At 43.8% G+C, this 27,614-nt stretch overlaps 1 protein-coding gene across 1 annotated transcript in view; it reads left to right on the top strand.

Annotated features, from left to right (window-relative positions):
* Nucleotides 1-27,614, top strand: part of LOC109320784 (cytosolic phospholipase A2 delta-like) — a 52,569-nt gene that overhangs the window by 7,313 nt on the left and 17,642 nt on the right. Inside the window, exons 6-19 of the mRNA XM_019551040.1 lie at nt 147-213; nt 749-821; nt 3,425-3,561; nt 3,861-3,992; nt 6,760-6,906; nt 8,887-8,927; nt 10,862-10,904; nt 11,461-11,524; nt 12,509-12,645; nt 13,221-13,334; nt 19,051-19,182; nt 22,913-23,049; nt 24,185-24,407; nt 24,931-25,048. Coding sequence (XP_019406585.1) covers nt 147-213; nt 749-821; nt 3,425-3,561; nt 3,861-3,992; nt 6,760-6,906; nt 8,887-8,927; nt 10,862-10,904; nt 11,461-11,524; nt 12,509-12,645; nt 13,221-13,334; nt 19,051-19,182; nt 22,913-23,049; nt 24,185-24,407; nt 24,931-25,048 — 1,565 coding nt within the window. The remainder of the gene's footprint in view (nt 1-146; nt 214-748; nt 822-3,424; nt 3,562-3,860; nt 3,993-6,759; nt 6,907-8,886; nt 8,928-10,861; nt 10,905-11,460; nt 11,525-12,508; nt 12,646-13,220; nt 13,335-19,050; nt 19,183-22,912; nt 23,050-24,184; nt 24,408-24,930; nt 25,049-27,614) is intronic.

Consider the following 27,614-nt stretch of genomic DNA (forward strand, 5'->3'; position numbering starts at 1 on the left):
CAAGGCAGAGACCCGCCAGGACACGCCTTGAGCCTTTTCACAAGCTGGCTACTTGTGAACGTCTCTCCGCCACCGTCATCTCCTGGCATACCCCTAGCCCTTGCATGCTCGAGTTTGATCCAACTAGTGATTTGTCCGCCTAATAGCTATCGACTGGTTTTGCAGCTGTCGTTTGTAACTGGGCTTGACCTGCGCAGCACTGTTTCTGGTAGCGTAAGTAAAAATAAAACATTTTTCCGCAACCATACGAATATAAGCCGCCTCACTCTCCGCCGCTAGTCCCCACCTGCTCAATTGTGTTGGCCCAGACTGTGACCAACCAACTTGGTCGCCACATTTCACTCCCTTGGTTCTGACTTGCTAGTACTTAATGCTTCTAAAATCCCTTCCTTATTCCTAATATTTCATGGTCACACAAGCAGAGGTTAAAAGTTCACATGCACTTCAGCTTTTTGTGTCTGTGCATTGTATCTTTTAGGAAACATACCACGAATTAGCATAAATACATAGAAGGCATAAGCTGCAGAAGGTTGCTTAGTTTAGTGACTACTATCAATATTTCTAAAGTTGTACAGACTTCACATTCTACCCACCTGACATGCAAAGTAGGCATCTTTTCTCTTCCTTGTTTATCTCAGATTTAGTTGTGTGTTTAACAGTATTGTTTTCCTTTTTCCTACTTTACCACAAAGTATAATGTAAAGTTTGCTTCCCAATTCAGTATGAGCATCCTGCATTTGTTTTGCAGATGGATGCCTTTCCCACTTGTTTGCTTTTTGTGAAAATTGTGAGAGCCAGAAATATGGTCAAAGCAGACCTCTGTGAGTACATTTCTTGTTCCATCAGAATCCTTCAGAGTTGGGGCTAGTATCTTTTTAAAGCAAATAATACTCTGGAAAACAAGGGAGGCCAAAGAAAGGTATAGAATTAAAAAAAATGGGAGTACCAGATATTACAGATGAATTAAAGTGTTATGAAAGATATGGAGAAGGTATGCAGTACAACAAAAGGGAGCTGAAAGAAGTATAGAAGACAGAGAAATAAGGGAGACCCAATAAGGTTAATTAATAGAAAGAAATATAAAAGTCAAGTAGACCTCGTGGCTCCAGTGGTTAAGTATTGAGCACTAACTTCATTACCAGGTGAAGAACATCGTGTGCATCAGAGGAGAGAGGACTTGGCCTATGTGTTTGCTACATACATAATGAATGTGGGTGTTTCAGCATCTAAGGGTGAAGTTGCATGTTTCATTTAGACCATAATAATGGCACTTAAAATGCACGTTTTCATGTTAAAGCTCATTAACTTATGCCAAATATCTCAAACACATGCTAAGCTTCTTAATGTTATCTCATTTCAGGTGAGGGTTAACTCTAGGCTGTGCTACTTAGCTCATGTTAGGATAACTTCAGTCTGCTCCACATGGATAAAATGAGCAATCTGTAATCCTCCAGCATCCCAGGATACACTGCTCCCAACCCCACATCCCTTACACAGAGCAGGGATAAAGCCCAGGTGTCCTGGCTCCTAGTAATGACCTTCCTCACCAGTCTCAGCTATACAGGCAAGAAATGGTATTAACCATTAGAGTGCAGACAGAAGTGACATTTTTCATGCAATCTGGCCCCTGAAAGAGCTCTACAAGCACATAACACGTGTGTGGCTTCAGAGTGCTTTTAAAATGGCTTATTGTTCAAAAAGTAACCGTCATTAAATCAAGTAATAAATGAAGGTGCTCTAAATCAGTAGTGCCTTAGGGAACTTGTATTTAGTTCCCTGTGAGGGTTAACCATCATGCATTTACTTTGTCACAGGGAAGAGGCTAATTAACCCCTACCTGTGCAGCCAGCCATGGAGGGAGGGGTAGAGCACGTGCTCCCCTGCCTGCCTGGAAACAGCCGTCTGAGCTGACTGATATTCCCCCATATGGGGGGAGGGCTTGGGGAGGGTGCCTCCTCTCCACTGGTACCATGGGGCATTAGGGACAATTTCTCCCCCCCCCACTAGCTCCAATTGCTACCTAGCTGCACCCCTGCCTGGAGATGCTGTAACTGACAACCAGTGGCAGATGAACTGCAGGGTGGTATGTGAGCCCTAAGCTTGCGTGGGCCCAGCCCAACTATACCTGCTGGGATCTGGGGGAGTGCCAGACTGGTTCTATGAAGCCTTGGGGCTCGCAGCCCATCTGCCCAGCCTGCTTGCCACTTTTTGACAGTAGCCTGAGCCAGCATTCCCCACTGGAGACCTGGTTGACCAGCTGGCTGGCTGGCTGCCTGCATCTGTATAGGTGGGTGGGGGGGAAGGGTGACTGAGCCAGAGATCATGGTGGGGGGCCTCGGACGGCTCCCTCCCTAGGGAGGGTGTCCCTGGTGCCTACTGGCACTGGATCTGGGGGCACAGAAGACTCCAGACCACCCCTGCCCACACAGGCAGCTGGCCAGGGGCTTCTGGAGCTCTAGCTGGCTTGCAAGGCAGGCAACTGAGCCCCCCTGCACAGGAGCACATGTGTGTTAGAATTTGATGATGCTGTAACTTTCAGTGCTTTATGTAAAGTGCAAAAAGTTACAGTGTGATCAAGGTGCCCTTACAACTTCTGTAAGTGTCCTTAATGAGTGACTGCTTACAGTATGTTCTAACTTTAACACTGCTTAACGTTCTGGTTTAAGTATAACATGTAACTTCACCTGAATTGCAAGTGTAATGGTACTTGAGACTGAAGGTTTTTATCAAGGTAAGATTGTAATGCTAGGAACATTATAAGACTAAGGGAAAGAGAGAGAAAGATTTGGCCTGAAGGAACATACAGAGTGTGTATATACTACAGCTATAAAGTTTCCATAGTGATGTGTGGAGGTGCCTCAAGCTAGCTTTAAATTAGTTAGCTCAGTTTCTGGTAGGAGTCTAATTATGGCAATAGACACCTCATCCCAGGCCAGTAATTTGCCACAAAGGGTGCGTGTGAGGGAGAAACTGATTTCCTCTAGTAACTCTTGACATGTGGCTTGATTTGGGTGACTTATGTGCTTTATTATTTATTTCAATGCATTGTAGGCAAGTCCAGGCATTCACTGTGTATTAGCATCCCCTCTTCAAAACTGGAAATTTTCTAGAAGTAATTTCATTACATTACATAATTTCATTAATTTCTAGGCATATAATTAGTTCATTAGATTCCTGGTTAAAATGTGTTATAAAACTGAATCAAGGCTTATAGAAAGCCAAGATGCTAGTTAACCCTAAAACTCCTATATTTTAGTTGTATCTCTGTTCCCTTGTCAACACAGTAATTGGTAACTCCATTTCCTTACCTCAACAATAGCTATGCTAATTTAAAATGTGTCTTTTTAGCAGGCAGTAGTTCTGGAACACTGACAGCTAACTAGAAAATTGTTTTAAATATGTTATCTTTTCTTTTCTGCTATAGTGAGTGCCACTGACTGCTATGTAACCTTGTGGCTGCCAACATCTTCAAAGGAAGAGGCCAAGACCAAAACTATCTTGAATTCTAGTGAACCAGAATGGAATGAAACCTTCTGTTTCAGAATCCAGGCCCAAGTTAAGGTAGGGAAATTGACTGATCTTAGATCATCAGGGGTCAGGTGGTTTCTACCCAGGGACTATTTGTCTAGATAATGTTGGTAAAAACTTTTTTGACCTACCAGTTGATATCTGAACATGCTTATTATTCCATGCTGTTTGGTCAAGGGCATGGCTGCATCACTTTTAAAAATGTCTTCGTTGTCTTCCACAGTAATTCTCATTAAATTCAACCCCGCAGAAACCTATCACAAGGAATTTGTCATTTTCAAACGTAATGGAAAACAAAAGCATACTATTCTTGAAAAATCTCTCATCTCTAGAACATCCTGGAATTGAGAGTCTATGATGAAGATCCACTCACCAGAGATGACCTTCTCTTCACTGTTCTCTTTGATGTGGCTGAAGTCAGACTTCGAGAAAGAGCCTCTTCAAGCTTCATTTTGAATTCAGAGGTAGAAACTGAAATTCCAGCCAGAAATGGGTAGGGCTATCATTTCTCTACCTCCTTTCCATTCCATGGGTGCCTTTCTTATGGCTATATATGGGAAATATCCACAGAAAGGGACTTCGTGGTAATGATGGGCTTTAATTACCCAGTTATTTGTTGGAAAGCAATAAGGAAGACACACAGTTTATTAAGTTATTGGAATGTATTAGGGACAACTTTTTGTTTTGGAAGGTGGAGAAAAGTTTCATTGAAGTAGTTATTTTAGAATTGGTTCTCACTAATAGGAAGGAATGAATTGAAAATCAAGGTGGGAAAGGCAAGTTTGGTGGGAGGGATCATGAAATAAGCAAGTAGCTCCTGAAGCAGCCAACCATGACACACGTACTTGCAACCACTGCCACAGATCATGCGGATATCAAATTGGACTATTCAGTCACAAAACACTGCAAGCCATCTACATTATAGGCTGCAATATCCACCATCTCTTGCAGACAAAAGGATGCCAATCAACCAACCAAATGATCCTGAAGTACTAGAGTTTTTATTATTCTGAGGAAAGGAAGGCATGAAAGCAACAGAATAAAGGTAGCAGAATTTAGAAAAGAAGACATTGGAAAACTTGTGAAATTGATGCAAAGACTCTTGCAAAGATAGTCTAAAGGATAAAGAAGTCTAGGTGATTTGATAGTGGCTGTTAAAGTATATTAAATAATATACATTGGCAAACTGTCTTGATGCAAAGGAAAGCTAGAAAACATTGTAACCATGGTTAGAGACCATTATCAAAGCATCAGAAGTTCTCTAGTGATCTGACAATTAAGCAAGAAACAACCAAACAGTAGAAACAGTGTCACATAAGTAAGGATGAGAATAAAGGTATAGTACAAGCACGTCAAATTAAACAGCCTAAAGTACAAAATAAGTTTCAACTGGCAAGATGCATAAAACAATTTGAAAAGATTCTGTCAGTACAGTGTAATTAAGAAGAATACAAAGGGACATGTAGATACATGTAGGAACATGTAGATCCAAATCAACGAATCGAATCACTGTCCCCAATTTGGGCCGAATCCGAATCGAATACAGCCCATTTCACACACCCCTAACTACATTACTAAAAGGGAAAGAAGAGTCAGTAACAGATGGTGCAGAGAAGGCTGAAGTATTTAGTGCCTCTGCACCCACCACACCTCCATCATCTGGTCCCTCGCCACTTGGCTCTGGATTTTGATAATGGTCTTCTGCTCCGTCCCAAAGGTATTAGGGCCACGAGGGTCACCGCGGGCAGTTTTATCCCCTCCTAATCCTGCCTGCCATGACTTTGATAATCCTATCAGTGGTGGAGGGATCCAACCGTCCGGGTTCGGTTATCTCAGGCCGAGGGGTGATGGTTTTCACGAGGCTCCAACCTCCCCTGTACCTCGCCCTATACCCAGCCACGATGGTGTGCTGATGTTGTTTTCCGCGGCCAGCCCTCCCTATGTGAGAACGTATTCCTGGGTCTCGCTTGAGCCTGGGTTGTATGGCCGAGTCAAACTAGGCCCTCTAAATCCTTGGCCTTTCATAGCCCTCCGCCTTACTTTTACCCCGGCATCCCGGATGATAAAATTAACAAATAAAAGGAAAAGATGCTAGCAACAAAACTGCCTGCCACCTCTCAATAATCCTTTGATTACTATCCTGGGGCATCTAAGTTACAGTGTGCCCCCTCCACCGGCTGCCCCCTTAGTGCTACCTATTCCCTACCCTTAGTGTACCCTACATGCATCCAACCCTTGACGTCCCTTCTGCCTCGGAGAAGAAACCTTCCTCCGAAGGGCTCTCCCAGGTCTTCCGTCCAGGACGTGATGGTCTTAGCTAGCTCTTTGACCGTTCACCTCTCCCCTGGACGATTCACTGGAACCAGACTCTGCTGATGAGGACCCTCCTGCAGGCTCTCTTCGCGGCTTTAGGATGATATGCAGCCTGGATACCTCCGTCCTTCTAAGTCCGGTAATAGCATCTTTCTATTGACGCTGCTTCAGGCATTCTCCTGCCCTATGGGCCAGGAGATACTTTCTCTTTGCTCTTTCTCCAACTCTCCTCCCCTTTCATCTTGCTGTCTCCCCTTCTTATCCTTCTGTGCCGGCTCTCCTCCCCCTTCTCTGCAGCAGCTTTTGCTTTAAAAAAACTGCGGCCAACGAGCCACCCGGGTCCCGCCGCCGCTTCCAGTCCCACCGTGGTTCCTGCAGCAGGTAGGGCATTTTTGCTTGTTTTTCCTTCTCTTATGTTTTCCCTGGGGTGTGTTGTCCCCCAGAGTCCCTCCTTGACCCTTCGGGGTCCATGTCCTCCCCTTGACCCTGGACAGCCTCCTTTATTTCAGTCTTCACAAAAAAGGTTGAAGGAAGACACCTTTACTTAACCACCTGATAGCAATATGTACATGGCTCCAATAACTACAACAACAATAAAACATATGACAGAATTTTCTAACTGAATTTAAACTGAAGGTTGCAGACTGTTCTTTAAAACATGGAAATTGTGCTATGGTATGAAAATTTAGGGTAGACAATAGCTCTGTTCCTGACTGGTGGAAGATGAAAGATCATTTGTATAAGCTACCTTGTAGAAAGAGTGTTTGTCATCAAGCTATTGCCATTTTTCAGTACCTTTAGGCTAATCCAAGAAGCAGGGTGCTGGAACAAAGACAAGTCATCATGGAAGTCTGTCAGAAAAAAATCTCATTGAAGCAAGTTTCCTTTGCAGTTTATGTGCTGATCTTAATGTTGAAGATAGCCAACTTCCCAGAAAATGAAATTGATGAAAACCTAAATCCATGTTCAAATGCTGACTATGAATTGGAAATAGATTATAAAAGAAGTTCAGTTTTTGATACCAGCATGCTGCATATGTCTTTCAGTAACAATAAGAACTTCAAAGTCATTGAGTTTCAGTGAAATTTTGGGCAACTGTCATATTTGAAAAATTGTATTCAGTTGCACCTATTTGGCAAGTAACCCACACTAAACTAATGGGCTAGGGACAGACATTAAATATAAACCAGTTTAAGTGATCAGAAACTGGTTTAAACTCGTTTAAAGACATTCAGTGCACATAAGGCAGTTTGAAAATGGCTGAAACCAGTTTGAAATAAACCTGGTTTAATGTAGCATCAGACTTGACTGATTTGGCTCAAGCCAGTTTACGCATCATCTGTCCCAGACCCCTTGCTGGTTTAAGTTAAACCACACTCCCCCAGCATCCCAGTATACTCTCTGGGCTGGGCTGGGCTGGGCTCTGCTCTTGGCTGGCCCCTCCCCTCTACTCTCTATCCAGAGCAGGGGCAAGGCATTGCCAGACCCTGCAATGGCCCCTGAGGCAAATTCCTCCCTCTGTCCCTTCTTTCTCCACTGGCAAATGCTGCAGACTGCAGCTGTGGTTTGCCAGCCCCAGCCACACCTCCACGGCTTGCCTGCAGCCAGGCAGGGATGGAGTTACTTTGTCCCTGTCCCCTCTCTCCCCTGGAACCCTGGGGGTTTGGCTTCAGTCTCAATCATCTCACATATGTGCTGGAGATGTAGTTAAGGGAAGTTACAGACAGCTTCACCAAAGAGTGTAGAGAGCTATATTTACATAAAGCAGAACCTGTAAAAGGTGAGAATACCTAAATAAAGCCTTTATGAATGCCTGGCTGTAAGGAGACACAGGATTATGTAAAATTTATGCAAAGCTTTCTCTTGTCTTCCTCATTTACATTTTAAGTTTTACCAAGTTGGTTATGCTGTGTTTTACTGGGCTGTATCTTAGCTTAGGCAAAGATTTTAGCTGTTCCTTGTTGTATGCTTTGCAAATAGTTGTGTTCAGTACATGCTTGCTTCAAAGAAAGAACTTTTCCTCCACCCCTACTCCTCAGTCTGGCAGCAGCTCCCCCCACCCACGATGGTGCCTGGCATCCCCTGTGTCCTGCTAGCCCCAGCTGGTGCCTGCGTATGTCTCCTCTGCTCCAGCAGGGAGGGGTGAGAGGCTTGGAGGGCTTTTTCCTTCCCTCCCCTTTGGCAGTGGCTGGCAGGTATGCTCTAGTGCCCGTGCCCCCCTCTGCCCCCCAGCTTCTGGCTTGAGCCGCTGCAGGCTGCATTTCCTGGTTTAACAAAGAATGTCTGTCCAGTTATTAATCTATTTAAGCTGCACAGCTTAGACTAACCTGCAAAGAGTGAATCAATTCAGGGTCAGGATTTTTGATGGTCTGTCCCTAGCCATTACAATCATCTGAGCATGTGAGCTTTTTAAGTTTTGAGGAAAAGTACTTCATCTGAGAAGCAGGTTATAAATGAAAATACAGTACTTATTTCTCTCAACTTAGTATTGATGAGGCATTGGCTGGAATTCTGTTTCCAGTTTTGGGCACCACTCTTTAGGAAAGATGTAGACAAATATGAAAAAGTCCAGAGGAGCTTAACAAAGATAAAAATAAATTTAAAAAACATAAACTGGGATGAAAAGTTGAAGGAATTAGGTTTGCTCAGTTTAGAGCAAAGCATGTGGGCTTTTCTATAATGCTGAGGTGGGAGCTTCCAGCAAGGATCTAGAAATTCACCAATCAGGCTACTATGGGCTCATCCATAGCACCTTCTCTTAAGTTGTTTGTCTCTCGCAGGTGACCCTTTGAGGTTCCTTCCAGTCTTACGTTTTAAAATTTGTACACTGTACTCTAAATGGATGACATTAATGAAGCATTTTATATTTCTGTGGCCATCTCATCATTAAGTGTCTCTCTCATTTTATTTTTATACATCTTTCTTTAACCCTTTCTTTGGTAATTGTGTTCCTAACCAGATCTGAGTAAACAATCCTTAGGCCTTTTATTCCATGGAAAGTTTTCTGTTCCCCAACTTTAATTTCTTGCCTTTTTCTACTTTTAGAGTAATACAGAGCTGGAAGTGGAGTTCAGAATGGATGAAATGTAAGACCTCAAAAGTGGATGAGGGAGGAAAAACTTTTTGTGGGGCACTGTGGGGTAAAAGATTTGTATCAGTGATAGACTTACAAGGAATGTGTCATCATTAGCTTGCTGACACTTTAGTGCATGCTGATATAATGATTTTGATGATGTAACATGACATAATGTGGAAGCACAGAAACCAATCAAAGTCCAAATATGAAACAAAACAGTTGAGGACAGAATATATCAGGTTGTCTATAATGCTGTAAGTCATAGAACTATAGAGTCATGGAAAACCAGAACTGGAAGGGACCTCTAGAGGCCATCTAATCCAAACATTGCCTAAGGCAGGATTGTTCCTAGCCAAACCATTCCAAGCAAATCCTTGTTTAAGCTGTTACTAAAACTACACAGGCAACCCTGCCACACAACAACAAAGCACCGTACCCTAACTTGCCACAGCTAAATTAGGAAACAATGGACTCCAATGTCCTCCTGCTGCAAAGGTTGTTAAAATCCTTGCTTTCTAAAAAGAATACTTTACTTTTGCATGGTTGGGGATGATTTTAAAAAAAACAAATACATGGGCTTTTGCACAATAGATAACTTCTCCTTGCAGCTCTTTCTTGATGACTGATGTTTGAAATGCTGAAATATAGAGCAAGAAAGGAGGCATTTGCAGTGCAGCAGCAAGTAGGCAGGCAAAGGCCACATTTAGGCTCTGTATTACCCATGGTCCTCTTTAAGGTAAGACCATTTTACCCCATATAGCAGCACTACTTGCTGTCCAAATGCAATGGAACTTCTCCCAGCTATAGTGCATACAGAATGTATTTATGTAAAGCATGTCTGTATTTAAGGCCATATAGGGACTTGGAATAGGAGCAAACAGTTTGGAGGCCTGGAGTGGTTGTTTGAAATAGTGAGCAGATTGGAATGATCAGTAAAGGAGTAGGTGGATATGACCTGTGCTTACATGTGTAGAATAATACTTGGGTGCCTGGTTTTCCAGCACTAATGACCTTTAAAGGCCAGAATGAAGGTGTAGTCATGGTGCTTTGCAGAGGGGGTGTGTGTGCAGGGGGGTGGGGGGGGGGTTTCCAATCCATCTTCCCCACGCTCTAGCACCAGCTGAAAAACCCCCAGATGGAACTCCCTCCACTCCCTTCTCCCCCTCCCTTTCTGAAGACAGTGCTGGTAGCAGAGTTTCCTGCTCCTGGTGCATGTGGACACAAGTTAATGAAGGTGCTCTGCTTTGAAGCACCTATGTCTGAACCCTCGTGTAATGAGGATTCAGATTGTCTCAGGATTGGGCCCTTTTAAAGTGCTTTGCAGCCATGCCCTTCTGTAAGGGCACAGCTGTAGAGCACTTTGTTGCATGATGGGCGCCTTGAAATATAACTTCTGTCTGTTACTTGAGTTGTTCATATACAGTGTATGGGGAGTCAAGCCTTTTGTGTCTCAGACAAGTCAGGTTCTTGCTTAGCACGCATTCTTCCATGTTACTTTCTCAACACAGAATTCCCCTCACATGTTTTATGTCATAAGAGATGAAAGAAGCAGAATTAACATTATTGAAAGAATATAGAACAATATCTCTAAAATGGCAATCCTGCCAAATTCTGTTTGCTATTTTTAATGAGCTCATAACTGATTATAGAATTATTTTATACATTCATAGGACTGGAAGAGGCCTTGGATCCTCTGATCCATATCGCTGCACATATGCAGGATTCCTAATCTATTCCAGATTGATTCCTATCCAGCCTCTCCTTGAAAATCTCTGTCATAGAGATTTCGTGACTTCTGTACACACATTATTTCATTGTCCTGTTTTTGCAGTTAGGAAGTTCTTCCATACAGCAGACAGTTCTCAATTCATTAAAAAGCAAAATAAGAGTGGTTGAAGTTTGTAATGCTTTTGGCCAGTTGTGAAAAATGTTCTTTCTCTCCAGATTGGACCCTCCAGAAAACCTCATTACGAATGGCATCCTAGTGGTAATATTTACATTTTTGATTGATATCTTGTCTCCTCTCATTCTTCCTGAAATACACTGTAAAAAAAATTGTACTTTTGCCTAGAAGGCATGTTTTGCAGTGATGGCATCCTGGGAGTTAAACTTCAAAGACATGAAGAGAAATATCTTGCTTATACAACATTTCAGTGGAGTAATGGCAGGTCTCACCCCTATCTCTTGGACAGAAGAGTTTCTATCAAAACTCATTGTGTCTGGCTTTTCCATTTATTTTTTACTACTTATATTTTTAATTATATGTCAGACTTTTTATCATGATGCTTTCCAGTCATATCAATGATTTTGCAAATATCATTAATTTGCCTAGGAGACAGCAGACGGTCTGAGCAGCTACCAGAACATTTTACATGTGGTAAAATGAGATAATTTTAGAGAAGAGTGTATTATTAGCTGTCCTAAGTTGTTCTAAATATAGAATGCAGTTAGGTTCAAGATACTAATTGCCAGAGCGGTGGTTCCATTTCAATAGGTAACATTCTCAGTAACTTGCATCCCTTTTTAAAATTTGTTTGTCACAGAGCCGTCCACTTTCCTGTTTAGAAGTTTCTGTGAGCAAGGAAAGGAGTCCAAAGTGTTTAGAAGGTGTGTACTTCTTCAGACCAATGTGAAAATGATATTACGCTTCACCAGAGAAAGACTCCCTTGTTTTTAAGGATTTTTTTTATATAGTAATTATGGTACCAGTGATGTGTATGTATGTGCATGTGTAGGGAAGAGAGAGAGAGAAAGAGAGAGAGACCTTTCTCACTGCTTTTCCATATTAACACCACTGTCTCTGTCCCCTTTTGAAATAGCATCAAACATACCTTTTAGCAGGAAATTAAATGTTTGCTCTTCAGAGTGACAAAGGTTTTCATTTTTAAGTAATGCAGGTCTATTGCAGAGATACAGTGGTATCTGAATTCATACCTTGAGTTTTTACTTGTTTAAATTACCATTACTTGTAATCACTTTCATGACATTTCATATTTTGACATACTGTGGGAAAAAAAACCCCAAAGTCTTTTTAACTTGCACAAGCTCTCTTTTCATTTGTGAAAAATTCATGGAGCCTTCTGGAGGAACTTTTCTGTGTATGAAGATGGAAAAATACTTATGTGATAGGTGGGCTTTGGGAGATATGTCAATCATAGTTTCATAGTGCCAAAGGCCAATGAGGGCTTGTAAGGGGCATAGATACTTAGCTTATAACTGATGGTGAATTTTTTCTTAACCTTCCTCCATCATTTTGGCTCTTATCACTGTTATCATAGACTCATAGAAAATGAGGGTGGAAGAGACCTCAGGGTATCATCTAGTCCAACCCCCTGCTGAAAGCAGGACCATCCCCAACTATATCATCCCAGCCAAGGCTTTGCCTAGCCAGGTCTTAAAAACTTCCAAGGATGGAGAGGCCACCACCTCTCTGGGTAACCTGTTCCAGTGCTTTATTACCCTCCTAGTGAGAGAGTTTTTCCTAATATCTAACCTCAACTTTCCTTGCGGCAACTTGAGACTATTGCTCCTTGTTCTGTCATCTGCCACCACTGAGAACATTCTCCATGTTTGTTTGACTTATATCTGCAGGAGAAGATAAGCTTGAACTTAGAGTGAAAGGGTCATATGAAGAAACACAGAAAACCGTACTGGATTCTGGCTTAGTGGAATCTTTCTTCTTCCACTACCCTGCATATTGGGAACCAGAACTGAATGCCCATCTGCAGGTGACACATTTACTACTTAAAAATTCCTCCTCTGATTTACCATTAGCCTGTATATAGACACAGGCATTCTATAAAATTCTTGGTGACAAAAAGGTATGAGAGTCAAACAGCTGTAGTCTTTTACCCCAGATACGTTTGGTGGAAGCTTACCTAAATTAATTTGCTCTCAATTTTTTTGTAGTTTTTGTTTATAAATAATTATATATGTTTTAATTGGTAGTGTTGGAGAAATGCTGTAGCTATGATGGTCCAGGAAACAGGCTGGAGGCCAGGATTTTTTTGGCTATTTTTTAGTGGACCAGTTGCATGGCTGGGCTACATGTGGACAACTTTTCTAATCCAGTTCATTCTTCATCAGGTTGTGTGCAATAAAGAAGAATTCACTGCATTGTACATTTTCTTTATTATTTAGTACTTTATAATAAAATTTGTTTTATTTCAATAGTAATAAATAATAGAACACAATTTTATTAAGGACCTTCAGATCCATTAACAGAAGGATGTCATATGTAAATTCAAGATGATTTCATTTCCAATGCATTTTGCTTATGGTCATAATGCATGAAATTTTTCAGCACTGGTCAGGCGATGATGGGGGGGATGGAAATAACTCCACTGCATCCTTGACTATGCCTCTGAAATTACTTCGTATGGGACAGGAAGTGAAAGTAATTCTTCCTATAGTACATGTAAGTGCTTCACCTTTTTAATTGACTATTCCTTGTAGGTTGTTGCCTGTTACAATTCTTTAGTACACACACGGTAATTTGGAAATAGCTGTGTCACATATAAAGAAGGCTAAGAGATTATTGACGGTATCCTGATAAATGTTTATGGACAATACAGTGTCTAGGGTGGTTTAGTTGGGAATCATCCTGAATGGTCCTTTAATAGGGAGCTGGACTAGATCAGGGGTGTCAAAAACATGACCTGTGGGCTGGATTTAACTTGCAGAGCTACTCCATCTGGCCCTTGTTGGGCCAGGATCTTTGGGGTCATGCCTAGTGGTGGACATGGCCTGATGCAGAATCCATACCACACCTTACCCTGGGGGCCCAGCAGATGTCACTGCTGGCAGCAGAAGGACAAGTGAAGGCTGTGTGATATAGCCCTCAGTTGCCCTGTGGCCACCTGGCCTCACCACTGTTTGCATGCCTCCACCGTGGCAAGCTGCATCTTAGTCCATAGCTGCTTGTCCCACTGCCCCACCCCACCATCCTTATTAAACTGTAAGATCTTTGTTAAAAACAATTAAGTTACCTGAACTTGACTATGTGAACTTTTCCAAACCAGTAACAAGTGAGGTAAGTGTTAGTGAGGCAGGCTCCAGCATATCTCATTAACTATTCTCTTGAGAGATTTTCCATCTTTACTGTGAGCTCTCTTCTTTTTCCAACATATTAAAAGAAATCATAATGTATGCATCAGAGCATCTAACTTGAACTTGACCACAAAGTCTTTGCTCCATCTGCACTAATGTTAAAATTTACCATTGGCATATGTGAATGGTTCAAATGTATAGTGGGATGTTTGTTCATGGGCAAAGCATGGCGGGGAAAGATAAGAATTTATAATATGATATTATTATGCATTAATATGTTCTATATATTCACAGCACTTTTTAACTACTTGTTTTCCCAGTGCTGTACCATCTTGATAAACTGGAATTGTTTAGTTTGGTGGTTAGCAGCTTACAGTCTTTGGGCCGGATCTGGCTGGTGAAGGTTCAGTGCAGCACAGGGGCTCTGTGGTACAGAGCTGTGCCATGCCACACAGTCCCTTTGCAGCCCACACTGCTGCTCTGCAGCATTAGTACTTCGCTTTCTACAGAGGGGTCAGGTATCTGCAGTGACGGTGAAGACAGGCAGCTGACTGCTCTGTAGAGCATAAACTTCTGGCCCACAGCCACAGCCAGGTGGCAAGCTCTGGGCTGTGTAGGCAAAAGGATGACAACCCCAGGTTTAGATCCTCGATGTCAAAGCTTCCACCCTGACGCACAAGGGCAGGGGAAGGGAAGTCGGGAAGGCAAAAAGCCAGCAGCAACATAACTGGCCAGGACTCTGCCCTGGCCAATCCTTCCTTCCCCTGTACCTTCTTTTCATGGTGCAAGGTCTGGTAGTGAGCAACACACAGGGGCAAAGGCTGCAGTTTGCTACTGTTGCTGAGGGGAGATGTCTCCTTAATTTTTGCCACAGACACCCATGTCAAGCAGCCAAAAAAACACTTGTTTTCAGAGGCAAAAAAATTGAGCGACCTCCTCCCAGGAGCTGCAAACTCCACTGATGCTCCAGAGTAACATTTCCCAGAATGCCTTGCACTTACTGTCATGTGCTTCTGTGCCACTACCTCTGTTTTCCTGCCAGGTTTCAGGAGAAGAGGGAGCAGGGGACAGGAGGGTGAGGGGGCCTGCCTCCCTAGACAGTGCCTAGGTTCCTGCCTACCCATCCTCATGGTCCTGAAAGGTAGAGTCAGAAATGACAATGATAGCTTTATTGTGGTTTAAGCACTCACCCGTGTTCCAAAAAGGAAGTGCTTTAAGCTGTTTTGTCTGGCAACGCTACCAAAGTTTGCTAATGATAGTGTATGAAAAATTAAATTTGGATACTGAGGCATTTGTCTACACTGCTTCTGTCCCATTCTTGAGGCTACTACTGAAGAGCACAGCCCTGCCCATCCAGTCTCACTCTCACTGCGCAAACCCAGAAACAAGGCGGTGTAGATGCTTTGAACTTGGTGTCTGTCTCTGCTCTCAAAATCTTCGTGTCCAGTTTGTGTGGGAGTGGTTGTGGGGACATTTATGGAGAGTGGCTTCACTACCACATTATTAGGTTAGATGCATAGAAGTAGGAAGAAGTACGTGGCAGCTATGTGAGTGCTGGAGATGGGGACATTAGGGGTGTGCAAAGCGAGCCCTATTCGATTCAGATTCGGCCTGAATCGGGGACAGTGATTTGATTCATTGATTCGGATCGCTGTCCCTGATTTGATTCAGCTGAATCCGAATTTGAAGAGTCGATGCTGATTCAGAGAATTAGTGATTCGGACATAGACACAGCTTTAAAAGCTTTTTCTACATACCTTGAGGTACCAGGCGCAGCTCATGATCTCTGCGATGCCACAGGAGCATCCCACAGGAGTGTGGGGGCGGGCCCTCCATGTGCTCAGCAGCAAACCCAGAAGTACTTCCGGTTTACTTCCTGGTCTGTCGGGGAGTGTGCTGGGGGGCCTCCCCACACCTCCCCCCGGCTTGGCAATTGGCTGCAGAGGGACCCCAGGTGTGCCCCTCCCAGACACAGGAGGCACCAGTCACCAAGCAGGGGGAGCACCAGGGTCTGCCGGTGGTATTTATAGTTGGTATTTGGTATTTATAGCTGAATATATCTTTCTTTAGATACTGTGGTAGATTAAGAGAGATCTTACAGCTGTTTCATACACTTTTTGGATCCTAGCAGATCAATATAGGGAGCATGTGCTAGAGCAAAAATTATACACCGGTAAGGTATGATGGCCCTTGACTCTGTGATGTAAACACCAGAAGCCCAGGAAAAGGAAAAATACATAACTTATTTTGTGGAACTCAACTAATAACCAGCACCAAGTATGCTGTTTAATGAATTTAACTTCCATAATCTGCCTGAGCTGAATGCCATTTTAAAAATCTTATTTAAAGACATTTATTTAGGAGTTAAGGAACATGGATTGTTAGCAACTCCCTCAAAATAGTCAAAACTTTAATATTACAGTTTTGAACTGTCATGCAGTGGTGACTAGTTACAAATCAAATGGTGATATTTCAGTTCTCATTAGGGATATATAAGTGCTTGTAATACATATGTGCATTTAAAATGTGTGTGCTTATTGTCATCCATGTGACTTTGGAGATCATTCTTTGTGAGTGTTCGCATCACTTTAACTTGATTATGCAAATATTTATAAAAAGTAGTAACTATACCAGCAAATTGTAGTGAATATTTGCATACTTTTTTATAGTATTTGTCAGGAGCACAGTTGGAATTTAAAAGACTCATCCATCAGAGTTAATCTATAAGTATAAATTGTAATTCAGCTAAGTTCTCCATTCGTAGGAAGCAAGTTTGGAGCTGCAACTCAAGACACGGGACTGGTAAGACACATTTCTTAATGGTGTTCTTTAAGGAGGCAGCAGACCATTGCTCACTGGCCTTTTACATCTATCTTGAAAGAAGGTGTGCTCCTGTTGTGGGAGGGAGCGCGGTCTCATGACTAGAACTTGGATTCTGGTTCCATTTCTGAATTACTTCGTGACGTTGGACAGATCACTTAGGTCAGCTCTCCTGGAAACTTATTATGCCTGATAGTGACACTGCCAAGCTTGTCTCGCTATGTTTTGCAATCTGCCTTCTGAACCAGAAGCAGCATGGGATATGGCAGTGTCACTCAGCAGTACTAATTAGCCCGCCTGCATTGCAGAGATGGGAAATCTCTGATCTGCATGTCTCTTCCTCGTTTTTCCTGTCTATTAGATGAGAATGATAGTAACATGAGAATTACCTTTGTAAAGCTCCTTCAAGTACACAGATATATAGAAGCAAAGTATTAGCAATATCATCATCACTTCATATAGTCATTTGTGTGTCTTGCTTACAGAGAATTCAGCAATACTTTAACTCGTATAGCAAGATGTTTTTATTATTTATCATTTGTACATTTCCTTTCAAGTTTAGAGTGTTGTCATCTTTGTGTTTAGGCATGTATGTGATTCATCTAATAGCAGTGCCAGGTTCAGTGTTACGTAAAAGTGGTAAGCATTTGCCACTCTTAGTAGAGTGGCACTGTCCATGTCCTGTCACTCCAAGGACAGGAAATGTGTTGAAGCATGTTTGAGAAGTCTGTGGAAGAGGACCATTATAAGGGAAGGCAAAACCCTACACAATCCGTGTTGATCTGGTAAAATTTCTTCCTGATCACAAGTGTGGTTTTTGGTTTGACTCTGATTAGAGAAGCAAGCCCCATCTAGCCAGGATCCTTCAGGGTAAAGTCCCAGCAGAAGCACTGACATACCCCAGTCAAAATCCCCAACCTTGGCTGCAGATAACATCCAGTGCTTCTGACTAAGGCAAATCCCTCCCACCCCTGCCCCTCCAACACCACAGCAACAGGAGGGGACAACATTCCTTTCCCACCCAGCCCCAGCGACCAGCAAAGAACAGAAGCATGGGAAACCAAACCCCTCCATTCTCCATTGCCATCTGGGGCCTGCAAATACAACTCCACACATCACATACCCTAACTGCAGATCCAGAATTCTTCTTTTTGTCACCCTATGCCAGTGATTCTCAGTGATGGCACCAAACTCAGTGATGAGATTCTTTCAGTGTACCAGGCAATATTCTTACAGCTAAATATGCAAACACCTACACATGACTGACAAGATAAACCCAGAGATTTCCAGTAGGAATCTATAGCATCAAAAACATTCAGACCTGCTGTGCTTTCTGAGTTCTTTCCATCAGCAGAGTTCTGTTATACTCTCTCCATAGTCAAGAAATGAGTGAAAGTTGAGAACTGGCATTTTCTGATGGCTGCCTTAGGTTTAAAAAGTTGAGAACCATGGTCTTTTCCCCTCAACAAATGTCCCAGCTCCTTAATCTTGTTTTATAACCAAGCCAGTTATGGGTCTCTGCTTCATATGCCTCCGGCTGATAATGGTCCCCCCACAGCCTCGAGGGGCAGCATTGTCTATGCTCTGCAGCAAAGGTATTCTCCATCTTCTTTATGGCAGCCCTTCAGATATTTGAGGACTGCAGTCATGCTTTACCCTTTAATAATTTTTTCTGCAAGCTGAACATGCCTATTTCAACCCTTCTTTGGATGGCTTGCCTCCCAAACCTTTTATCATTTTGGTTGTCTACTTTGGACCCTTCCTAACTTCTGCACATCCTTTTAAAATGTAGAGCCCAGAGCTGCCTACAATATGCTAGCTGAGGCGTAACGAGTGCTCAGGAGAGTGGCACTATCACCTCCCATTCTCAACAGTCTCAAAATTATTGTTGATGCAGCCCAGAACCACTTTTTTTGTAGCTGTATCCCATTTCTGGCTAGTGTTGAATCTGTGATCCATCAAGACCCCGAATTCTTTCTTTGCAGTACTGTCATCTAGCTGGTTATCATCCATTTTATCTTTGTGCTTTTGCTTATTCTTCCCTAGGCGTGTAGCACCTTGCATTTGTCAGCATTGAACTTCCTGTTGTTTCTAGCCCAGCTTTTCCAACATACCAAGTTCCTTCTGAATTCCACTTCTTTCTTCCAAAACGTTTATATAATCTTTCACAGCTTTGAGTTGTCTGCAGATTTTCTCTGAAACTATCCTTGCTGGATAGTGTGTTGGCGTCTGTTCATAGATGGGTCTCGGTTTGTGCCAGCCAGGAAAACCTAGACATGCGCTTGGGATTTGACCTGTGCTCACAGGAGAAAGATTTCCTGCAGAAGAGGAAGAAGGTAGTTGCTGCTGCCTTGAAAGAGATTCTTCATTTAGAAGAGAACCTCCAAGACCATGAGGTATGTTTAGCAAAATCCTAAGGCTGAAGCTGACAGAAAAGAAGACTCATGGAATTTAAGGGGGAAAGGGACCATAAACGCATCTGTTGTAGCCTAATATTTCTGTATATAAGAGAGCCTTAAATTTCACCCAGTTACTCGCACCAATAACTTGCATTTGACTAAAATGTGTAAATTATGTTTCATTAAGGCATATTTTTAGAACAACATCTGGTCTTCAGTCAAAGACAGCAGAAGATGGAGAAAACATCCCTTCCTTTCAAACTTCTCTCCAGTATGGGTAATCACCCCCATAGTAAAAAAATAAAATAAAAATTGAATCTTATTTCCAGTTTGAATTCACCGGTCTTCAGTTTCCATTCACTGGCTCTTTTTTGTGCTTCCTCGACTAGATTAAAGAGCCCGTGGGCATGTCTACACATGCGTTTACTTCAGCCTAGATTTACTGTGCAGTAAACTACTACAGAGTAAGGGTTTTTGGGAAGGTGTCTACACATGCGGGATTAGGGAGCAGATTTGCTCCCAGTTCCCTGCAGCCCTGCAATGGACCCCTGCTGTGAGTGGGGGGAGCTTGAGGCTCCCCCTGGGTGAGAGCCCAGGGGCTGGCAGGGAGCACTGGTTCAGTAGACAGCTGTTTTCTGGCCCCAGGGGCCTGTCTGCTGCTGGGGTGAGGAAAATGTCTTCCTGGACCAGCAGCAGGGAGCTCCTGGCCCTGGCTCCATGATCGGAGGCCCTGGGGCTTGGAAAAAGCTGCGCGAGAGAGGCAGGTGCCATCCCCTGCTATGATCTGCTGATGGGGCAGCTAGTAGCTAGCTTGCTCCTAGCTGCCCCATTGGCTGATTGGGGAAGGGGGCTGGGACCTGCCCCACCTCTGCAGCTCATTCCAAGCCCCATGCCTCGATCACCCAATCAGGGCAGGGGCTAGGAGCTTCCCCTGACTGGGACAGTTCCCGGCCAGTCCCAGGTTACATGGGGAAGTCTGTATGTGCAGCCTGGAGCTGGCTGGGGACTGCCCAAAACAGGAGAGTCCTCAGCCACCTTCAGGCTGTATGTGCTTCCCTGCACAGCCTGGGGCTATCTGGATTAACTTGGGAACTGTCTCCATGCAGGGAACTCCCAACTCCTGCTCTGCAATTGCAATTCCATTCATGGAGTGGGGGCTTGGAACAAGCTCTCAGCCTGTTCCCTGCCTCATCTCCACAGCTGCAGAGTGGGGGCTGGGAACAAGCTCCCAGCCCTCCATAATTGCAGAGTCGGGGCTGGAAGCTCCCTGCTGACTGCACAGGGGGACATTGTCCCCACCCAGGCACATAATACAGGGTCTGGGGAGCTTGTTCCCTGCCCAGCTCTGAGCATGGAGCTGGTGGGGAAACAAGCTCTCCAGCCCCCGCCAGGGGGCAGCTCCCAGTGCTGACTCCAGGACCACTGGGCCGCTGCTTGGAGATGCTTATCTCCCAACCTGAGGTCTGTGGTCATGGGCCTTGGGCTGGGAGACCCTTATCTCCCAGCTGCAGCTCTGTGATTGTGGGGCCGATGCTGGGAGAACCTTATCTCCAAGTGCCAGCTCCATGGAGTTGGTGCAGGAAGCTAAATGTCTCCCAGCACTGGCCCCGTGGTCACAGAACTGCCACCGGGAAATAAGGGTCTCTCAGCCCCTACTCCCCAATCCCAGTCCCGGAGCAGGAGGCTTAGAGCTCTCTGCTGCTGGGGAGAAGGGATATAATCCCTGCCCAGGGTCCTGTGGCAGAGGCTGTCCTGGCAGCAGAGTACTCTTGGGGGCAGGGAGCTATCTCTTGCCCCCTGGTGGATGATTGACCAGGAGCAGATTTCACTCCCAGTCAGGCATCTGCATAAGCACTATGGTGCTGTTACTAATGCCAAGTGAACTTGCTACTTGCATTTGCAGGTAGCAAATTTACTTAGTATTAGGAAGGTTTAATGTGAAGTAAGCATGTGCATCTACACGTGGCTTCTGACTTCTTCCTGTGCAATAAATTATACTAATGTGAAGTTAAGCATGTCATGTAGATGCACTCCCTGAGTACCAATTATTTTCTCTCTGTGCAGCTACTTTATAGTTAAATTAGACAGATTTAATTCCTTACATCTTTTACTTTAAGGGTTTTCTATGGCCTTTCAGCCATTTTTCATTAATCTTTTCTGTACTTTTTCCAATTTTTTAGGATTCTTTTGAAAATGCTGACACCAGACAAATAGGTAATATTTCAGCATTAGTCATCAATTCTGTATACAGAGAGAAAATCTACTCATAATTCCTGCTTAATACACTAGTCGGTGACATTAGCTCTTTTTGTCATGGTTGCACACGAGGGCTAGGGACAAAAATTACACACAAACTGGTATAAGCAATCAGAAACTATTTCAAATCTGTAACACAAGAGAAGTTCAGTGTACATAAACCCCTTTCAAAGTGGCTGAAACTGGTTTAAGATAACCCTGGATGGATGTAGTATCAGACTTAACTGATTTAGGTTAAGTTCTTTTATTGAACTTCTGTCAAGATTCAAGTTAACTTACAGTCCCCCCAGCATCCCAGGATGCTTTACACCTCCCCTGCAAACCCTCCCTTGCAGGGTGGATGGGAATAGGCTTGGCCCAAGCTGTCTGCTCTGGTGCCTTCTGGCTTCTGGACTGGGCCACTGCAGGAATATGACTGTATTTCCAGGATCAAAAGTGAATGTCTGCTCACTTGTTTATCACTTCAATCTGCACAGCTTAGATTCACCTGGGAAGATTAAATCAATTCAGACTCAGGCTTTTTGACTGTCTGTATTTAGCCTAGGAGCTTGTGCTGAGCTGCTTGTCATCTGTGCTTGTTGACATATGATGGTTATTTGGAATCATTTACCCAAGATTATTCTCCATAGTAAATTTATTTCATAGCAAGGAGTGGAAAATGACCAACTCTCTCCAGCTAGCTGTCTGCAGTAGACACTACTATGGGCACTACCAGGCAGAGGGCAGTCTGTTTGCACTCTAAGCAAATGAGTAGTCCGGAATGAAATTGAATAGTGAGTAGACACACAACTAGTACGTTATGTAATTTGCACCAGCATAGAGCTACTCTTCCCTTTTCAAGAGGTAAGAGTGAGTTGTACTGGTGTAAAGCTGTATGCTGTGTGTAGTTTGTATGCCATGTGGAATTGTGCTCTACTCAAATTACTCTGAATAAATATACTACATATCCCTACCCTATGACCTTAAATCCTTTCCAGAACTGCTGCTGTCCTTGATTCAGACCCTTATTCTGGAACTATAGCCTGTAGTCCATGCTCATAAATATGTATTAAAACACACTTTGTTTGAATAGATTCAGATCAATTGAAACAAACTAGATAATTACTTTCCGTGATATACAGAATTTTTCTACAAAAAAAATCCTGATTTCCTTTCCATTTCTGTGTTTGACAGATAGAAATTAAATGTACTTAATTCCCCATAAGTCATGCTGGGACTATATAATTTTTTCTGGTTTGAGGAGGTTTCACAGTATGGTTTTAGAGAGTATCCTGCCTCTGTGTGATCTCTAGTCCTTGCTGCTCTCTAAGCAAGGGGCTTGAATAATTGAATTTGTTTCTTAGACTTAGATTCAATTCCACTTTCTTACCTGTAGGATGCTGGCCTGTCATCTGATGTGTGGCTGAGGTGAGATGATTCTTTAGAGAATTCATATGCATGTATGTATGAGAAACGTTTATTTAACAAACAGGTTCCAGTTGTGGCAATCATGGCTACGGGAGGTGGGGCCAGAGCAATGACATCCCTGTATGGCCAACTCTCAGGTCTCAAGAAGTTAAATCTCCTTGACTGTATAACATATATCGGTGGCACTTCTGGTTCAACTTGGTGAGTTTGTCTTGGGAAAGGGGTGGAGAAAAAAAGTATTCATTTGTATTAGTTTTGTGTCAGGGTAAACATACAGGAGATGTAGTTTATATTGCCTTCTCCAGAACTACAACTCTGGCTGTGTGATAGCAAGGAAATATTTTAAGAGAAAATTTGACAGAAGTTGCTTTGCACATGCTCATTGTGAGTTCCTCCCAAGCACAAGGGGAAGTATGGGAGCAAGCATACAGGTATTTGTTAAATATGCAGCAAATGGGAGGTGAAGGCTGACATCATGGACTGAACAGAAGCAGATACTGACATCTTCATTGCAGGTAAGAGAAAGGGTATGCAGTAGGAGAAGGTTAGGCACCCAATGAAAGTCTTAAAAATGAAAACAAGTTGCTTATACTTGATGCCTTAGGAAAAAAAGGAGAGTTCTTGTAGAACAACACAAAGTGGGCGCGATGTGATCAACAGCATTCTGAATAAATATGAGGTGAAATTGCATGTGTTGTGTCCGGAGGAAGAGTTTGCAGTATGTGAGATGAAAGCCTGACTGAAAGTTTTAGCTGTGTTGAAGGACAGGAAGGGCTGTACCATAGACCTGTTGTATTATGCAGAAGGAATCTGCAAGCTTACTCATCATTTGGGTATGAGGAACTAGAGAAAGAATCAAGTTAAAGAGGAAATTTAGGTTTAGAGGCCAATGTGACAAGGAGGATGATGATATTTTCTAGGGTGATCAAAAAAGGAGGGAAGGATTTGGAGAAGGGAGGCAGATTAAGAGTTTTGTTTTAGCAATGTTGAGATTGAAATTACTGCTGGACATTCACAAGTATGTGTCCAGGAGATGAACTGAGGTTTTAGTTAATTTTTAACCCTATGAGTCAAGTTTCTAGGGTTTTTCAGTTAGCGGTCCAAGTTTGTGTGCTGCCAGTGAAGCTCTTGGCAGACTCTTGAAAGTACGAATTGAAATCTTTGTCAGGATCCCCTTCATTCATTTCCTGTTCTTCTGACATGACCACCTTCTCCTTGTTGCTGGTTCTCAGATGAGGATGGGGAGCAGGGATGAAACACTCAGTGAAGGAAATTGGTGAAATGGAGCCACTATATTCCCCTAAATCAATCCTTCATTAATGCTGTATTGCTTTAGGACAATGTCAAGCTTGTATGAAGATGCCAGTTGGTCACAGAAGGATCTGGAGAGGCCGATCAATGAGGCCCAGAAGCACGTGACCAAGAGCAAAACAAACACTTTTTCCTTGGAGCATGTGGTGCATTATCAAAGACAGCTGAGCCAGAGAGCCAAAGAAGGCTTCTCTATATCTTTTAATGATCTGTGGGCAGTTGCTCTTGAATATATCTTGCATGGTAAGGTATGTACCCTGGAGGAACACTTTCCATTGGCAGTAATATTACTTGGAAGAACTGATTATGGTCAAAGCCAGGGCCTAGTATCCCACTGGGTTTTCTTGGTTAAGGCCCAACTATTTCTATAGCCAGTGGCATGCAAAGGAGCCATGTGGATAGAACATTTGGCTGCTTTTGACACCTAGTCCAAATAACCTGAGTATTGAAATCCAGCTGGGTTGACTAGGTGGCCTGTGCCTTGAATGTCATAGCAGACCCCTTAACTGCTTTGCTACTATGCTCCCTTCTAACTACAGGGATGTATTTAAATTGTTCTTTTAACATCCCAAATCTGGAAAGTGCAAGGAATTTCATACCATGTTCTATAACCATGCTCTTATTAATGCTTACACAATCACAGATAGAAGCCTGTGTTGTTGTACAATGGGGCTGGAGAAGTATTTCCATAAAAACATATCAATTGCTTTATCTCTCTACAGTTTTGTGTATGTTTTCAGTTCACCATTGTGCAATTTTTACTCCTTTTAGGTAAATGACTTTAAACTCTCAGATCAGCAACAGGCTGTGAGTCAAGGGCAAAATCCTCTGCCTCTCTACCTAGCTCTCAATGTCAAAGAGAACCATATGTCTACTGCTAACTTTAAAGGTAGCTGTTCTAAGTATGTCATTGTGTTTTACATTGATAGGAGAACTGAGTTCCTGTTGAATAAGGCAAGAATGACTGCTTTGTGGCAACTCTTTTTTTCCTGAGATATGGAAATGCTTTATGCTTTTAATGGTGTTATAACATACTTTTGTGAAAAGAAGTAAACTGCAAATAGCGTTGGTGCTAGGCTACTGTGCCTGGTGCTAGTCAAGCCTCATTTATAATCCTGTATGCAGTCCCCCACATGTTAAAAAATATGCTGAGAAAAGTCAGAACTGGTCCAAAATCAGGCAACAAAAATAATAAAGGACATGGGGACAGTGCATGCAGCTCAAAACCAGAGCCTGGCTGGCCAGAGCCATACTGGCTGCTGGCCAGGCTCTGAGTAGGAGGATTGCTGCTGCAGCACCAGGGGGCCCCCAAGACCCCAGGTAAGGCTGTTGGGGCCTACTTTTAAGTAGAGGAACCCACTGCTCTTTAGTTCTGGGTTGGGTCCAACCATCCTCCTTTCAGATACCAGATTGGTGCGAGTTCAGCGGAGGGCAAAGCAAATGGTTAGCAGGCTGGGGCATATGACTTATGAGTAGGAGTCTACTGAATTTGAGGGTGATGGCTGGCTGATTTTGCAGCAGATCTCAAGTTCAGCTGCCATTTTTACAGGCTGAGCATGCCCCCCATGTCTTTGAGGGTTCCTGGCAGTCCTGTCTCTCCGTGGAGATTACCAGATGGCCTGAAACTGTGGCTTAGTTACCCTGATTAAACCCAGGGAAGCCATTAATCCCTGCATTATTAAGCCTGGATTAATGGTTTCCCTGGTCTTAATCAGGGCAATTAAGCCACGGTATCGAGCCATCCCCAAGAACGGATGCTGCACCAGGGTCTCAGGCTGGCTGTGGCAGGCAGCTGGGAGGTTGCACTGGGGTCTGGGGCCCTGACCTGGCTTCTTTCATGTGTGTGCCTGTTGCTGGCAACAAGCCGGGCCAGGGCTCTGCAGATGCCAGTGCAGCCTCCCAGCTGCCTGCCAGAGCCCTGGTGCAGCTGCTTGCGCAGTACTCCCACTTCCTGCTGTGAGCAGCTGCACCCCACCCCACCATCCCCCTTGCCTCCCCACTCGCCTCTCTCCCTGTCCTCCCTCTGTCCTTCCCTCTCTCCCCTTACCCTCTTCTCTCCCCCATTCTGCCCATGCTCTAAGACTGCTGGAGAGCTTCCCACCATTTTTTTTGGAGTGAGCCTGCTGTTTTTTGTGGAGCCTGTTGTTTTTTTGTAGAGCCCACCTGAATTCCTGATTTCTGCAAAACTCTCGCAATTGCAAATTCGGTAGGTCCCTACTTATGAGGAAAGGCTGAGGGACCCAGGCTTGTTTAATTTGGGGAAGGGAAGACTGAGGGGGGGTTTAATAGAAGCCTTTAACTATGTAAAGGGGGGTTGAAAAGAGGATGGTGCTAGACTGTTCTCAGTGGTGGCAGATGACAGAACAAGGAGCAACAGTCTCAGGTTGCAATAGGGGAAGCTGAGGTTAGATATTAGGAAGAACTTTCTCACTAGGATGGTAGTAAAGCTCTGGAACAGGCTACCAGAGAAATTGTGGAATCCATCCTTGGGGGTTTTTAAGACCTGGCTAGACAAAGCCTTGGCTAGGATGATCGAGGTGGAGATGGTCCTGCTTTGAGCAGGGGGTTGAACTAAAATAGATGATTGCCTGAGGGCCCTTCCAACCCTCCTTTTCTGTAATTCTATGATAACTGCCAGACCCTCGGTTTTCTTGTGCCAGAGGAACACCTTGCATTGTGTTAACTCTTCTAGTAGGGAATTCAACCCATATGTCATTCTTGATATCTAGCTACCAGTAGCATAGCTAAGGAGGGATGACAGGCACCAGTCCTGCTTGGTTAGTTGGGGGTGGGAGCACAAAAACAACAGCTGCTGCACTGTCACCCCACCTGCTGATGCCATTGCCAGCAGCCCAGACGCTGATGTTGCCCTGCACCACTGTTGCCTGGGATGCTGAAGTGCCCAGGTACACCTCTGTGAGCTACATTTCAAAAACTATTTTCTATGGACAGTCAGTCCAAAGGGAATTAAATGCAAATTAGATGCATTGATTTTCATGTTCTCTGAAGCTAGTGGCTAAATCCAGCCCACAGAGCTGTACCATCTGGCTCATGGGTCCAGAAATTTGGCAGCCTGGTGAGCGAGGGCAGCATTCATTGCTGCAGCTTCTGGAGCCATGGTAATTAATGCTTCTGGAGCCATGCTTATTCTGCTACCAAAATTTCTGACTCATTGGGTGCCCCACGGCCTGGATCTGGGGCACGGGGCAGTGTCATTTGGTCCAAGAGACCAGAAATTTGGTGGTGGAGGAGCTTAAATTGAGGCTTCCATTGACAAATTCCAGACCTGCAGGCCAGATGACACAGCTTGACGTTCCATGGCACTCCTCCAGCCCACGAGGCCAGATGTACTGGGGACCACTGGTCTTACTTGCTTTCATAGTTTCATAGTATAGTTTCATAGTAGCTAGAGTCGGAAGGGACCTAGGTAGATCATCTAGTCCGACCCCCTGCCT

Source organism: Crocodylus porosus, unplaced genomic scaffold, assembly GCF_001723895.1.
Source record: "Crocodylus porosus isolate Cpor-Errol unplaced genomic scaffold, CroPor_comp1, whole genome shotgun sequence".
NCBI classification, from domain to species: domain Eukaryota; kingdom Metazoa; phylum Chordata; order Crocodylia; family Crocodylidae; genus Crocodylus; species Crocodylus porosus.